The 17,409-nt window shown below is 36.1% G+C and overlaps 1 protein-coding gene across 1 annotated transcript in view; it reads left to right on the forward strand.

The window, feature by feature from the left end:
• Positions 1–17,409, forward strand: part of SLC26A7 (solute carrier family 26 member 7) — a 202,424-nt gene that overhangs the window by 31,189 nt on the left and 153,826 nt on the right. Inside the window, exon 2 of the mRNA XM_065895196.1 lies at positions 16,280–16,390. Coding sequence (XP_065751268.1) covers positions 16,280–16,390 — 111 coding nt within the window. The remainder of the gene's footprint in view (positions 1–16,279; positions 16,391–17,409) is intronic.

A 17,409-nucleotide genomic window follows, 5' to 3' on the forward strand; every position in this document is an offset into this window, starting at 1 on the left:
TCTGACCACTCTCTTTGAGTGACTTAATCCAGGACTTTAGTTGTCTTTTAGGAGGTTCCTGTCATTTCCTGCTCATATTTACTCAATCAACTTTAGACCTCTGACATGTTCTAGGAAGAAAGGGTTCTCTGCTAAAGCCAAGGGCAATGGAACTGATTTGTTTTCTTTATGTGTCTGAGTAACATCTATTTATATATGATGGAACTATATTTCCTTGAGAAATGGTGTCTTTTTCTCTATTGCGACTACCTGGAAATCAGCAGTAACTTCCTAACTGTTCTTTTTTTCCACCAATCTAGTGTGTCTTCCATATAACTGTTACTTTGATCACTTAAAAAGGAAACTTCATTATCTTGTTTCCGTTAGAAAAAAAATCTTCTAAAGGCTTCTATAACATTCATGATAATGTTCAGATTGCTTTAAAAAGTCTATATCAAAAATTAAGTTGTATAGGTTTATGAACTCATTGTACAAGGTGAAAAAATATCTTTCAAAGATGTATAAGAAACACCAGTAGCCTTGTTCTTGGATTTTTATGTAAAGTATATACAAAAAAATATAAGCCTGAAACCTGTCATGTCTAACAATATATAGTGGATTAACGGTTATGGTTCTAATTCAATCTTTTTAACAGTTGCATGATATTCCATAACATCATTGTACCAGAATTTATTAACCATCTTCATACTGATGGGCATTCGGTCATTTCCATGTTTAATCAGCACATAAAGTATTGTAATACACAGCATTAGGTATACATTCCAATGTAATTCTTATGTAACTATGTATTCATCTAACAATTCCAATAAAAGTATAATGAGATTTCACTGAACATACATACATCCTGTGCCCTTCTCTAAACCAGATATTATGGTGAGGGGAGTGCAAACTTCCTATTGGCTGGGATGAGTCATGTGGCCATGCCTAGATTTGGGGTAGAGGTCAATTCCCTTATTCTCAGCCCATGTACTTCAGGTGGAAAGAGTGGCTTCTTGAAGGAAATTAGTGTGCTGCTAATGAAAGAAGGAAGAATGGAATTGGGTGATTAAAACATAGCAAACATCTTACAGTAACAGGAGCTAATGGCTTGTTCAAACACTGAGGCAGGTGAGTGACATTGTTCCCATGTTGTAGACAAGGATTCCATCATATGGGAGCATAGGAAGTACAGAAACACTGAGGCTTTGAAGTTCTATACGTGTATCACTTTATTAGTAAAATCTGACTCAAGAAAAGTTCAGTTAGCCTAAAGCTATGGTGGGCGACTTGATCAACTTGGAACACATGTCCATTTTGTTTACCCTATAAAGGTTATATACCCTATCTAGAATTGAGAAGTGAATATTCTCAGCAAACATGTAGAAGTCAGCAGTAACTAATTAACTTTGATTTCTAAGGCCTCAGAGGTTTTTCCAAACAGAATCCATGTATTGAGTAAGGGTATGTCTAGGCCCACTTCTCTGGAGGAGCTAAAAGTCAGTGGCCTGTGTAGCACACAGAATGCCCTTTGTTCAGTCTGTCAGTAACCTGCCCAGAAGCATTCCACACGGTGTGCAGCTCCTGACATTTTATGTGCGTGTGTGGGCACATATCCAAAATTAGCTTTCATTATCAGATTTATAAATGCGTCAAGTTTGCCTCTATTCCTGGGACAAATAACTTCATTTGAAGAAGAAATGAAATGTGTAGCTGATAGGCCATTTGTAGTGACTCAAGATTCTTATCTTCCCACTGTCCCAATGTTAAGAGATTCCAAATATTTCCACCAGCTCCTTTTGAATCAGAGAAAATATAAAACTAGTTTAAAAACAGAGAAAGAGAAGAAGGTTAGGAGGAACAAGGAGGGAGAGAGGGAGAGAGAGTTGGAGGGAGAAGACAATTGCACAATACCTTCATATTTCCTTAAGCAACCATCCTTCTTTCTAATTGTTAACCTAGAAAAGTGCCTCAAGTTCACCTTGCCTTCCATATGAACCTTAAGTCAGCGATTAAGGAATGCAGCACAGGATTTAATCTTTCATTTCCTTTTGTTGGGGCTCATTGCTAGTATTTTTTCCAATTCTAAACTCTTCCTTTTATTTATGGAATTATTGGTACTTAGTCCTTATTCCTTGCAATGAGAACTTAAAAAATTTTTTTTTTGATGTGGACCATTTTTTAAAAAGTCTTTATTGAATTTGTTGCAATATTGCTTCTGTTTTATGTTTTGGTTTTTTGGCTATGAGGCATGTGGGATCTTAGTTCCCCAGCTAGGGATTAAACCTGCCCTTCCTGCATTGGGAGGCAAAGTCTTAACCACTGGGCCATCAGGGAAGTCCCTGAGAACTTTTAAGTGCATAAATTTTTAGCAATTCTAGGCTCAGAATAAGTTCTGAGAAGCATACAAAAATACCTCTGATGCTCAGTATTCAAGATATCACTCTGTCATTTCCACTACTAACACCCAGTCTTTTTAAGAAATAATTTTTTGTCAATGGCTAACTTTTATTCATATGCAATACGTTTAATGAGGGGGTGTTTTTCGGATAATGCTATGATTTTTAAAAATTTGTTTATTGAAGTATAGTTGATTTACAATGTTATATTAGTTTCAGGTGTACAACATAATGATTTGATATTTTTATAGGTTATATTCCATTTAAAATTATTATAAAATATTGGTTATATTTCCCATGTTGTACATTATATCCTTGTATCTTATTTATTTTATAGTGTTGACTGAAAAAAATGCACAACCTAAAAGTTGAGAATTATGATTTACTCGGCAGACTTACTGAGGACTAAAGCCCAGGAGACAGCCTCTCGGATAGCTCTGAGGGACTGTTTCAAAAGGGATGGGAGGAGCAGGATACATAGGAGTTTTTGAAAAAAAAAAAAAAGGACATCTCAAGCTATTGAATTTAGCACTTTTCTATGTATGGAAAGATGCAAGAGTCTGGCCTTAATAAAATTATTCCTTTGATATGCACCTTAACTGTTTAGAGCCAGTGTCCTGTTTTTTTCTCCATGATGCACCTTTGGGGATGGCAGCTGCAGTGGCTGATGGCCTGATGGCTGCAACATCTTTTATTTACTGATATGGCAGGCAACATTCTTTGTCCACAGTATCTAGTACTTTGCATCTCTTAATCCACTTCCCCTGTCTTGTCCCTCTTACCATCCCTCTCCCCACTGGTGACCACTACTTTGTTCTCTGTATCTATGAGTCTGTTTCTATTTTATTGTATTCATTCATTTTATTTTTTAGATTCCACATATAAGTGAGATCATGTAGTATTTGTCTTTCTCTATCTGACTGACTTCACTAAGCATAATACCCTCTAGGTCCAGATTTCATTCTTTTTAATGGGTAATATTCCATTCTATATATATACCACTTCTTTTTATATTCTTCTGTTGATGGGCACTTAGTTTGCTTCCATATCTTGGCTATTATAAAAATAATGTTGCTATGAACATTGGGTGTATATATGTTTTCTAATCAGTGTTTTCATTTTCTTTGGATATATACCAAGGAATGAAGTTGCTGGATCATATGGTAGTTCTATTTTTAATTTTTTAGGGAACCCCCATATTGGTTTCCATAGTGGCTGTACCAATTTACATTCCTACCAAGAGTGAACTAAGGTTCCTTTTCTCCATATCCTCACCAAAATTTATTATTTGTTGTTTTTTGACTATAGCCATTCTGACAGGTGTGAGGTGATAGCTCATTGTTGTTTTGATTTACATTTTCCTAATGCTTAGTGATGTTGAATGTCTTTTCATGTGCCTGTTGGTCACCTGTATGTCTTCTATGGAAGAATGTCTATTCAGGTCTTCTGCCCATTTTTAAATTGGGTGTTTATATTTTTTTGTTATTGTTGAGTTGTATGACCTATTTCTATATTTTGGATATTAGCCACTTATCAGACATATTTGTAAATATCTTCTCCCATTTAGTAGGTTGTCTTTTCATTTTGTCGATGGTTTTCTTTGCTGTGCAAAAGCTTTTAAGTTTAATTAGGTCCCATTTGTTTATTTTTACTTTTGTTTTCCTTGCCTGAAGTGACAGATCCAAAAATATATTGCTAAGGCTTATGTCAAAGAGCATACTGCCTATGTTCTTCTAGGAATTTTATGGTTTCTGGTCTTACATTTAGGTCTTTAATCCATTTTGAATTTATTTTTGTACATGGTGTGAGAAAATGTTCTAACTTCATTTTTTACATGTAGCTGTCCACTTTTTCCATCACCAATTTTTGAAGAGACTGTTTTTTCCCCATTGTATATTTTGATCATAGATTAATTGACCATGTGTGCATGGGTTTATTTCTGGTCTCTCTATTCCGTGCCATTGATCTATGTGTCTGTTTATGTGCCAGTAACATACTGTTTTGATTACTGTGGCTTTGTAGTATATTCTGAAGTCAGGGAGCATGATACTTCCAACTTTCTTCTTTTTCCTCAAGATTGCTTTGACTATTTGGGGTCTTTGGTGGTTCCATACAAATTTTAGGATTATTTGTTTTAGCTTTGAAAAATGTCATAGGTCTTTTGATATGGATTACATTGAATCTGTAAATTGCTTTAGGTAGTATGGCCATTTTAACAATATTAATTCTTACAATCCAAGAGCACAGGATATCTTTTCATTTCTTTCTATCATCTTCAATTTCCTTCATGTTTTATAGTTTTCAGTGTACAGGTCTTTCACCTCATTGGTTAAGTGTATTCTTAGGTATTTTATTATTTTTGATGTGATTTTAAATGGGATTCTTTTCTTAATTTCTCTTTCTGTGAGTTCATTATTAGTGTATAGAAAAGCAACAGATTTCTGTATGTTAATCTTGTATCCTACAACTTTTCTGAATTTATATATTTGTTTTAATAGTTTTTGGTGGAGACTTTAGGGTTTTATTGTATAAAGGATCATGCCATTCTGCAAATAGTGATGGTTTTACTTCTTCCCTTCTAAATTGGATACCTTTTATTTATTTTTCTTGTCTGATTTCTGTGGCTAGGACTTCCAATACTATGTTAAATAGAAGTGAGAGAGTGGGCATCCTTGTCTTATCCTGAAAATAGAGGAAAGGCTTTTAGTTTTTCACCATTGAGTATGATGTTAGCTGTGTGCTTGTCATAAATAACCTTATTTGTTGAGATATGTTCTCTCTATACCAACTTTGATGAGAGTTTTTATCATGAATCAATGTTGAATTTTTGTCAAATGCTCTTTCTGTGTCTATTGAGATGATCACATGATATTTATCCTTCCTTTTGTTAATATGATGTATCACATTGATTGATTTGTAGATGTTGAACCATCCTTGCATCCCTGGAATAAATCCAAGTCAATCATGGTTTATGATCTTTTTCTATATTGTTGGATTCGGTTTGCTAACATTTTGTTGAAGACTTTTGCATGTATATTCATCAAAGATATTGACCTGTAATTTTCTTTTCTCTTTTTTAGTGTCTGGTTTTGGTATCATGGTAATTGGGACTTATAGAATGAATTTGGGAGTGTTCTATCCTCTTCAGTTTTTAGAATATTTTGAGAAGGATATGTATTTGCTCTTCTTTATATTTTGGTAGAATTTCCCTGTGAAGCAGTTCAGTCTTGCACTTTTTTTTGCTGGGAATTTTTTATTACAAATTCAACTTCAGTTCTAGTAATCAGTCTGTTCAGATTGTCTGTTTCTTCTTGATTCAGTCTTTGCAGGTTGTATGTTTCTAGAAATTTGACCATTTCTTCTAGGTTGTCTAATTTGTTGGTATATAACTGTTCATATTATTCTCTTACAGCTTTTTGTGTCTCTGTGGTATTGGTTGTTATTTCTCCTCTTTCATTTCTTATTTTGTTTATTAGTGTCCTCTCTTTTCTTCTTAGTGAGCCTGGCTAAAGATTTATTAATTTTGTTTATCCTTTAAAAAACCAGTTCTTATTTCCTTTGATCTATTCTATTGCCTTTTTGATCTCTATTTTATTTATTTATTCTCTGGTCTTTATTATTTCCTTTCTTCTGCTGACTTTGAGCTTGTTTGTTCTTTTTCTAATTCCTCTCTTTTCGTCTTAGTGAGCCTGGCTGAAGGTTTATTAATTTTGTTTATCCTTTCAAAAAACCAGTTCTTGGTTTCATTGATTTTTTGTTCTGTTGCTTTTTCGTCTCTACTTATTTCCTCTCTGATCTTTCCTATTCCCTTCCTGTTGCTTACTTTGGGGTTTTTCTTGTTTTTCTTTCTCTAATTCCTTTAGCTGGTAGATTAGGTTGTTTATTTGAGATTTTTCTTGTTTCTTGAGGTAGGGATTAATCACTATAAACTTCTCTTAGAACTGCTTTTGCTGTGTCTCGTAGACTTTGGAAATTTGTATTTTCATTTTCATTCATCTCAAGGTATTTTCTGGTTCCCACTTTGATTTCTTCATTGATCCATTGTTTTTTTAGTAGAATGTTGTTTAGTCTCCCCATGTTTGTGTTTTTCCATTTTTATTTCTATAATTGATTCTAGTTTCACACCATTATAGTTGGAAAAGATGCTTGATATAATTTCTATCCTCTTAAAGTTGTTGAGACATGTTTTCCAGCCTATCATATGATCTACCCTGAAGAAATTCCATGTGCACTTGAAAAGAATGTGTATTCTGCTGTTTTGGGATTGAATGTACTATAGATATCTATTAAGTCCCACTGGTCTACTGTGTTATTTAAGGCCACTCTTTCCTTATTGATTTTTCTGTCTGGATGATCTGTCCATTGATGTATGTGGGGTGTTAAAGTCCCCTGTTATTATTGTGTTACTGTCAATTTCTCCTTGTGTCTGTTAATATTTGCTTTATATATTTAGGTGCTCTTACATTAGGTGCATATATGTTTGTGAATATTGTATCATCTTTTTGTACTGATTGATTTGCTATTATATAATATCCTTCATTGTCTTTTATTATAAACTTTGTTTTAAAGTTCACTTTGATATGAATAGTGCTACCTGAGCTTTCTTTTCATTTCCCGTTGCATGGAATATCATTTTCCATCCCCTCAGTTTCAGTCTGTGTGTTTCTTAGCCCTGAAGTGAATCTCTTGTAGGAAGCATATATAATGGTGTTTTTGGTTTTGTTTTATAAAGTCAGCCATGCTATGTCTTTTGATTGGTACATTTAGTGCATTGACATTTAAATTGTTGGTTTGTTATATACTTACTGCCATTTTGTTATTTGTTTTCCTGTAGTTCTTCTCTGTTCCTTTCTTCTTCTTTTAGTATCTTCACTTGTGGTTTGATGTTATGTTACTTTCTCTAGTTTTTGTATATCTATTGTAAGTTTTTGATTACTGGTTACCATAGAGTTCATATATATTGAACTATAACTATATCTACTTATTTTAAACTGATACTTATTTAACTTAAACACATTTTAAAAGTTCCATATTTTTCTCCTTCCCCACAACAGTGCTTTGTATTTTTGATGTCATATTTTATATCTTCATGTCGGTCCCTTAACTGTTTATTGTAATCATAGCTGAGTTTTCAATTTTTGTCCTTAACCTTTGTACTAGCTTATTTCAATCATTGAACCACAGTCTTTAAATTTTCCTTTACCAGTGGAATTTTCCCCCTCCTGTAATTTCTTGTTTTTTGTTGTGGCCTTTTCTTTTTCACTTAAAGAAGACCCTTTAACACTTCTTGTCAGGTCAATTTAGTATTGATGAACTCTTTAATTTTTTGCTTCTCTAAGAAGTTATAGCTTCTTCAGTTTTGATCGATAACCTTGCTGGAGATGGTATCCTAGGTTGTACATTTTTTTTCTTTCCAGACTTTAATTATATTACACCACTCCCTTCTGGCCTGCAGTTGCTGCTGAAAAATCCGCTTATAGTCTTCTGGGGTTTCCCTTGTATGTGACTCTTTTTTTCCTTTTGCTGTCCTTAAATCTTTACCTTTTGCCATTTTAGTTATGATATATCTTTGTGTGGGTCTCTTTAACTTCATCTTATTTGAGACTCTCTGTTCTTCCTGTACCTGGACATCTGTTTAATTCTTCAGTTTTTAGTCAAAATTTCATCAAATATTTTTTGAACTCTTTTCTCTCTCTCTTCTCCTTCTGGGACCCCTATAATGTGAATGTTAGTATGTTTGATGTTGTACCAGAGGTCTCTTAAACTGTCCTCATTATTTTTAATTTGTTCTTCATTTTGCTTTCCTGACTGTGTGAATTCCATTATTATGTATTGCAGATTACTTATGCATTTTTCTGTATCACCTAATCTGCTATTAATTCCCTCCTGTGTATTTTTAATTTCAGTTATTGTTCCTTTAGCTCTGACTGATTCTGTATAATATTTTCCAGTTCTTTGTTAAAATTCTTGTTATGTTAATCTGTTCTTTTCCCCAGTTCAGTTAGCATTCTTATTAATATTGCTTTGAGCTCTTTATTAGGTAAATTATCTCTGTTTCATTAGGTTTTTTTCAGGGATTTTTTCTTATTTTTTCATGTGAAACATATTCTTCTGTCTTCTTAATTTGTTTAACTTTCTCTCACTCTATGAAATGACGTGAAACACTTACCTATCCTGATCTTGAAGGCATCCCTATGCAGTCTGCATATTCCCAGTGCCCTTGTGTATGAGCATCCCTATGTAGTCTGCACGTGCCCGTGTCTTTGGTGGGAGAACTGTATCTGAGGTGATCGTGAGCTCCTCTTCCTCTGTGCTGGCAGCCACCACCTTAGTGGGTGGTCTGGAGTTGGAGGGGCCTGAGCCAGAGCCAGGTGCAAGTCAGGCTTCTACTATGCTCAGTGGTCATCACAGTCCAATTAGGTTTGGGGCCTGAGGGGCTGGAGCAGTAGCAAAGTTGGGTTTCTCGAGTGTGATGGCAGTCTCCACCTTGGTTTGAGGTGGAGGTGGGAGGTAGCTATGGCCTGAGGGCTTGGGGCTGAACTTCCATGCTGATTTTACTTTTTCCCCAGTGTGTGCACCTTGGTTAGAGGCTGGGTCAGGGCCAGAGAGGTTGGTGCCACACCACTGAGCTGCCCCCTCCCAAATGTGAACAGGAATGCATAGGAAGCTCTTCAATGATGGTGGACTCTTCCCTGGATCTAGCTTAGCACCCTTGTGATTGTGCACAGGGATGCACTCTGGTGGGATAATGCTATGATTTATCATGTAGTCTGACTTATTAGGATAAAAATCTTATCTTTGGTTTTAAAATAAATATCTCCTCTTCTACTATAGCCAAATGCAGTAATTCACCCGTGAGCTCAACATTTAGAATTGAAAATTATTGTTTGGTTTCTCTTTGGCAACTTCCAAAACATGAATCCAGTGCTTTAACATGATTTTGAGAAATGGACATTTTCAGAATTGACCAAAGCTTCCCATTTTTGTAGAAGATAGGGGGAAGCTATCAGTGGTTTTTGGAGAGTGGCATTTCCTCAGTCACTGTTCACAAATAAAGTTGGTTAGATCATCTAGCAGGGGGTCTCTTTTTCTAATTTACACAAGGCTACTGAATGATCTAGCAGCAGGTGGGGTTAGATGTGTGCTGGCTGCAGAGGCCAAGAACCTGTAAGAGCTTTGCTTGAGCAGGTCAGCATGGGTTCAACTTTCTTAGTATTCTTACAACTATTTTCTTTCTTGTGTATTAGGAATTGGAGAAAGTAATGAGACAATTAACTTGTATTACTTCTTGTGGAAGAATTTACTTCTTGTAGAAACTCAGTTCTACAAAGCCTTGAAAGACTGACCACTGTTCCAAATGTGGTTGGCCCAAATTTACTCACATTTGCCTTTAGACACTCAGTAAGCTCCATTTTCTTCAAGTTATAGAAGCTGAGTACTAAGAATAGTGCCTTTGAGACTCCTGCCAACACAACTTCTAGTGATGGTACCATGTATAATAGAGATTGAATGGGACTTTACCTTTCACTTCTGGGTTTTGAGTAAGCAGTCTTCAGAAGACTATCTTTAACATTTAGCAATTTAATTTCTAGACACTCATTATTTAGGAGCTAAATTGCTTAGATGCTATTTGAGATGATTCAAAATACAAATTTTTAATGATATTATATAGATTTAGGGATTATGAATTGGAAGTTCAAAGTTGGAAATATTATTTAATATTTTTTAAGGATAAGTGTTTCAGTCCTGTTCAGAATGTGAGATTGAACACCACAGCATCAAATGACCTCTTACTTCCTGCTCCCTCCAAAAACTAATACTTGTATGTTTGCTAGGGGTTCTGTAACAAAATACCATAAGCTGGGTGACTTAAACAACAGAAATTTATTGCCCTACAGTTCTGGAGGCTAGAATTCTAAAATCGAGGTATGAGCAGAGTTGATATCTTCTGAGAGCTGTGAGGGATAATTTGTTAATGTGCCACTCTCCTAGCTTCTGGTGGTTTGCTGGTAACTTTTGGTGTTCTTGGAATGAAGAATAATTATCCTGATTTCTGCCTTCATCTTTGTATGGCATTCTTCCTGTGTGCTTATGTTTCTTCATATGGCATTCTTTTATCAGTCATATTGGATTATAAACCCACTGTATTCTGGGATGACTGCATCCTACAACCTTGTGAATTCCTACACAATTACATCTGCAATGACCCTATTTCCAAATAAAGTCATATTCTGAGGTGCTAGGAATTAAGATTTCAATATATGAATCAGAGTGGGGAATAGTTCAACCCCTAAGAAAGCCCAAAGGTGTTTCATGAAAAGGATTGACATTCTGGGAGCAGTGAATTCTACTGGAATAGTTGTTTCATTGAGTTGTGGTAACTGTAGTTTTCTGGGTAGTATTTGAAGCTCCATAACTAAATGCTACAGTCTATGAAATACTGCTGTTCTTGTATTCATGCTTGAGGGGAATAAACCAGTGCCTCTGAGTCTTAGCTGCCTGGGCTCTCAATAAAGAAGTGAGGTCACTAAGCCAAGAAAATATAAAGTCCCCAATAGAGCAGCTCTCTGTATGTAATTCCAGCACCAATTAACAACTTCAGATACACTATTCAATTTCTAGACATGATCCTTTGCAGTTCCAGGTTTCTTTAATTTTCTAAATAATTGCTATCATACAAATCCAAATAAAACTGGTTTGAAGCTGAAATAAAAATTGTATCTTAAAATATAAAATATCATCTCTGTGATAAACAGTTCTCATTCTCACTAGCAGTGATTGGTCACTTTCTAGCAATCTCAGCCAAGAGATTGTGGTAAGTGCAGAGGCAGAGTGAGCTAACTACCTGCTTTTGTGTTCTTCCTTGACAGGGGTCAGGCACTCTGTCTAGGGAAGCCATTTTCACTGTAGCCTGGGTTGGAGGAGCAAGTGTTGCCAGTGGTAAATGTCCAACTTCACACTCAGGGTCCCTCAAAAGTTGGGGAGTGTTCATAAGCCCTGAAACTGCTGATAATGTTGACATGGGAATATGGAGTTTCTTCTACTTTAATAACCGTTATCACACCTATAAAACATGTTTTCTTAAAAATTGCATCTTTCAAAGTCTTCTAGTGATCATTCTTTAATGGATATATCAAACTTGCATTACCAATACATGATTTTTGATTTTTAAAAATAATCAGCTATCTAAAGATCTCATTATGGGTTTTCTCCTCCAATCAATCAATCAGTCTCTCTCTCTCTCCGTTTCTCCTCTCATTCCTCCTCTGTCCCCTTTTGGCACCCTTTGGCCTAATACCCAATTTTTTTTATTTTTAATAAATTCATTTATTTATTTTTGGCTGTGTTGGGTCTTCGTTTCTGTGTGAGGGCTCTCTCCAGTTGTGGCGAGTGGGGGCCACTCTTCATCGCTGTGCGCGGGCCCCTCACCGTTGCAGCCTCTCCCGTTGCAGAGCACAGGCTCCAGACACGCAGGCTCAGTAGCCGTGGCTCACGGGCTTAGTTGCTCCACGGCATATGGGATCTTCCCAGACCAGGGCTCGAACCCGTGTCCCCTGCATCGGCAGGCAGATTCCCAACCACTGCACCACCAGGGAAGCCCCCCATTTTGTTTTTATTCTTCTATACTTTTGTTTGTTGTGCTGCTTTTGCTCTTATCTAAGTGAGATTAAATAATACAAATATCTATCAGTATTTGCAGGAAATTTCCCCCAAAGTAATAGAGAGTTCTAATTCTGCTCTGATTGAATTGAACACCCTGTTTTATTAAACATGGAGAAAAGTGTAGATAATTCTACTAATTTGTAAGTGACTCTAACTAGTTAGTATTTTCATTATTTTTGGAGGATTTAACATATTTATTTTGTATGAAAATATGTATGTTGGTTACAGTATGAACCAGAATAATAAATGAATCAGAGAAAGAAAACTTTATGCAGTTTCCTCTCCTTTTTCGAGGTGGGTATGGGAGGGTTGTTTGGGTTTTTGTTTTTATCTATGGAAGGGGTACTTGAAATTTAAAGCATTGTATTTCTTAATTAGTTCATTCCTTCATTTTGGCCATTGTTCATTGTCATATTAGCAGAAAAATAGATTCTCATTGAGAGTGTACAACATTTGCTTAATGTGAAAGCTCAGTATCAGTGTCATTTGAGATTAAGGAAGTGTCTACATGATTTCTGGTCTTTGAGATCGTTCTTGTAAAATCTACTGAGGTGATATTTTGCGTTTATAGGTCAAGAGATCTTTTAAAGATTGCAGTTAGAAATGTTTTCCATGATTATTCCTATTTTAATTTGATAGGAATATGAGATCCAAAGAAATTCTGTTTTTGAACTAATTTTTTATAGATTTCACTTGGGATGAACACAGAGAGAGATGAGTTTTGTAATAAAGCAAACAAAAAGTACCTATTCACAAGGCAAGAGGAGAGAGTCCAGCTACTTCTAGTATTTTTTTTTTTTTTACATCTTTATTGGAGTATAATTACTTTACAGTGGTGTGTTAGTTTCTGCTTTATAACAAAGTGAATACATATACATATGTTCCCATATCTCTTCCCTCTTGAGTCTTCCTCCCTCCCACCCTCCCTATCCCACCCCTCTAGGTTGTCACAAACCACCAAGCTGAATTCCCTGTGCTATGTGGCTGCTTCCCACTAGCTATCTATTTTACGTTTGGTAGTGTATATATGTCCATGCCACTCTCTCGCTTTGTCACAGCTTACCCTTCCTCTTCCCCATATCCTCACGTCCATTCTTTAGTAGGTCTGTGTCTATATATGTGTGTTAGCATACGGTATTTGTCTTTCTCTTTCTGACTTACTTCACTCTGTATGACAGACTCTAGGTCCATCCACCTCATTACAAATAGCTCAATTTCGTTTCTTTTTATGGCTGAGTAATATTCCATTGTATATATGTGTCACATCTTCTTTATCCACTCATCCGATGATGGACACTTAGGTTGTTTCCATCTCCGGGCTATTGTAAATAGAGCTGCAATGAACATTTTGGTACATGACTCTTTTTGAATTATGGTTTTCTTAGGGTATATGCCCAGTAGTGGGATTGCTGGGTCATATGGTAGTTCTATTTGTAGTTTTTTAAGGAACCTCCATACTGTTCTCCATAGTGGCTGTACCAATTCACATTCCCACCAGCAGTGCAAGAGTGTTCCCTTTTCTCCACACACTCTCCAGCATTTATTGTTTCTAGATTTTTTATGATGGCCATTCTGACTGCTTCTAGTTTTATATTTACATTTGCTGTTGCAGGTGGAGTAGAAATGTAGCCAAATAGGGTACTTCTGGCAAACTTGATTCTGTTGGTATTTACCACATCTCTCAGAATTTAGTGTCCATGCAATTCAGCCAAGGTGCTTTTGTTAAATATGCCACATACATATTTCCCTTTCCCCCCATCACTGATTTAGTAGATCTGGGTGATCTGAAATGTGGACAACATTTTTTCTTACTTGGAAGCACTCTGTATTTCTGTCTCTTGATAGGTAATTTTTATCAAGTAACTCATTCTGAAAATGGATGAGAAAAAGTTGCTTTTTAGCTTTCCATATGACTGGTTTAATGCACACAATGTTCTTACACAGTTGCTTACACTATAATAAATGCCAGGAGGTGTTTGTTATTGGGGTGGGGGAAAGTTTAGCTTTACAATGCTAACCTGGCTTGGAGACCTGCACTTTCACACGACCTTTCTCAACAGCAAGATTGCTGCCTCTCATCCTGCCTGTGTGAAATTCTAGAGCAGCCTCTGCCACTAATTCTTCTATAACAACTTTTTATTTGTCTTCACCAGACTTTTAGGAATACATTGTCAGCAAACAAGCAACCCAAGCAGGTTTTTAACACTGAAGAAGGGACTGGTTATTGGTAGATCTTTCATGCATTTTAATTGTAACTGAAATATCTTGTACTTCTTGAAACAAAATATTTGATGTAAAACTAGAGTTTATTTATTTTAAAGAGATTAAACTTAACTTTAAAATAGTAAAAGTTAAACAGTAAAAAGTACTGATATGGGAACCAGATTGCCAGGCTCCATAGTGTGAATAATTAACTGGCCTAATGTTCAGGTAATCTAGGTTCTAATGCCAGCTCCTTCCTCAAATCTTTTTGTAGCTTGTCAAGTTCATTATGCTCAATCAAATGGCTATTATTAAACTGTGTAAACTTGAATGGATTATCAGCACCAAGCTGAACTGATCTTGGAGAGGCAGCAGTGAGTGGTGGCTTAATTCCCTGCCCAGGAATTGAACCTGGGTAGCCTGGATGAAAACCAGGAACTTTAGCCACCAGACCATCAAGGGCTAGAGGCTAGAAGTTATTTTTCCTTGGTTCTCGCCCCCGGTTAAAAATGTATTTCTCATGGAGGCAAAAACTGTAAAAACAGGTACAAAGTTTATTATTAGAGACATAGCACAACAAGTGGGATAGAACACAAAGAAATTGTTTAGTTAAGATAGAAGCGAGGCAGAAACGCACACCCAGAGAGAAAGGGTGTGGGCATCCTCCCTAATGAGGAAAGTGGTAAAGAGGTGGTTAAGTCACTTATATAGGGCAGTTCTTCAGGGTCTTTGTTTACCTTTGGTCAATTATCTGGTTTCTTCTTCTACACCTGACCTGCCATAGGACGCTTCCCAATATGCATGCCTAACTTTTTTCCAAAATGGATTTCAGCCCAGGAGTGGCCTTAGAGTCACATGTTATGGGGTGGTGCCCCCTCCTTTTAGAGCCTTTCTGCGCATGTGCAGTGTCTCCCTTGCCCCAAGGATGGGAAATGCATGACCTCTTGATCTTTACTCAGACAGGGTTTAGCCCCTCTCTGTTCCTGCCATGACTGTTATCTTAGAGTGTCCTCAGGAGACAAAGCCTAGCTATTTAACCTGTTCTGTTGTTATTTCTATTTCAAAGTGCGAACAGGAGGCTGGTTGTAAATATCTAACCTGGAGCCCACCTATGTCCTGTCTCAGGAAATATAAACAGGAGGCTAGTTGTAAGTGTCCAGCCTGAAGCCCATCTTTTCCTCTCCCCAGGGAATGTAAACAGTCAGGCAAGTTGTAAATCTCTATCCTGGAGCCCATCTATCTCCTGCCTCAGAACTACCTGTTTAATGCCAAGGATCAGCGGCAAACAAGATCACTTTAATCAGTTTATACGCATGCACACTTTGGTCATGTTTAAATGGCTAGTGGTAATTTAGACATGTCTAGGAAAATTTTCTATGTGCCTGTGACAAACTGTGCAGGCAGTAGTATCTAAGGAGAACAAAAATTAACAGTTTTAAGGTACACCTTACTTATTCTTTGAATAAGCAAAGTTGAGTTTTTTTCACTCTAAGAAATTGTACCTGAATACAGACTGGGGTCCAGTTATGAGACATTCATGGATTCACACACTGGCCCAACACTGGCATACACAATCTTAGGCCAGCCAGCTAGCCAGCCAACCAGGCACCTTCGAATGTGTGCATCCTTTTTGCCCCAACCTTAATTACATTTCATGTCAGGCTTCTTATTTGTCAGTGGTATTGCTACTAGTTCTGCCTATCTCACAGATGCTATTGTGTGAATAGAATGAACATGTGAAAATGATTCTCACTTTTACCAGGAAGACACTCTGAGCTAATGTCTTCTTGTAGCCATCTCTGTAATCAAGTAAAAAGTAGTAGGCCGAAAAGAATGGTTTTAGAATTGAAATGTAAATATGAGCTAATGAGTGAATTTTCTGTTATTTAGGACAATGATGCTAGTCTTTCACTGAGCAAGTAGAATAATTAAATCATAATTCCTTTCATCATTAAATAAACCAATATCCATTCTACTTTGTAATGGACTGTATCTTGGGGTTATAAGATGGTCCTATTTACCCTGGTTCTTCTTCACAGGGTTGGCCTTTGCTGTTCTCTCATCTGTGCACCCCGTGTTTGGTTTGTATGGGTCTCTGTTTCCTGCCATCATTTATGCCATATTTGGAATGGGACGTCATGTTGCCACAGGTAATAATTTCTGTCTATGCTTATGCTTCTCATATTACTAATGAAGGGGACTCAGAAGTGATCATTTGTTACTGATTACATTTCCAATGTAATTCTTACTTTACTACTGAAAATATTAGGGCAAATATTATCAGCAAATAATATCAGCAAATATTAGGGCAAGACATTTAACTTTCTGTGCCTCAACACATACTGGGATTTATTGCTATATTACTATGTAACCAAGGTTATTGTTAAAGATTCTGTTCATTTTTGAGTTGTAAAAAGACTGTAAGAGAAGGATAAATGTTCTGAATTTACAATGAAATGAAAATAAGCACTCTGAGGAAAAGACTATAAAATTTAGTTACTCAAATATTGAAAATTATTTTCCATGTAATTAATATTTAGATTAAACAATCTTTTAAGTTTCTTCCAAGCTAGGTTCCACAATGCCCTCTAATTAGTATATCTCTTACATTGCCTAGCATTTCATTACCAAATAAAATGTGAACAAGTAATCTGATAATAGAGCAGCCTGGTTAAAAACAATGGCTTGGAAGTTAGATAGACCTGGGTGTGTGTCACATTTGGTGTTTGCTATCTGCATGAGATTGGGCAAAGTTTTAAAGGTCTATTTGCTGCTTTCTTGATAGTAAAATGTCAAAAAAAAAATCATGATTATATTGATAACATAATTGATGTACAAGTGTCTAATTTATTACTTGCTACATAAAAAATAATAAAAGCTGCTATCATTACAAAAATGATACCTTAATCTTAAATATTATGGTAATAATAATAAAAGTACTCAAGAGGAAATATCCATAGAGGCATTTTTATCCATTTTGTTTATGCAAGATATCTGTCTGTAAGCAAGCAATACCATTTTGTGTCTCTTTCTTCAGTGGTCAGTTTGTGTTATTGAAGAAAACTTTATTTCCTACAAGAAAAATTTATTATCCCATAGTTTTAGAAATCAGAAGTTTGAAATGAGGCCCACAGGGCTAAAATTGAGATGTCAGTAGAGCTGCATTTCT

The sequence above is a fragment of the Phocoena phocoena genome, chromosome 17 (genome assembly GCF_963924675.1).
Source record: "Phocoena phocoena chromosome 17, mPhoPho1.1, whole genome shotgun sequence".
In the NCBI taxonomy this organism is placed as follows: domain Eukaryota; kingdom Metazoa; phylum Chordata; class Mammalia; order Artiodactyla; family Phocoenidae; genus Phocoena; species Phocoena phocoena.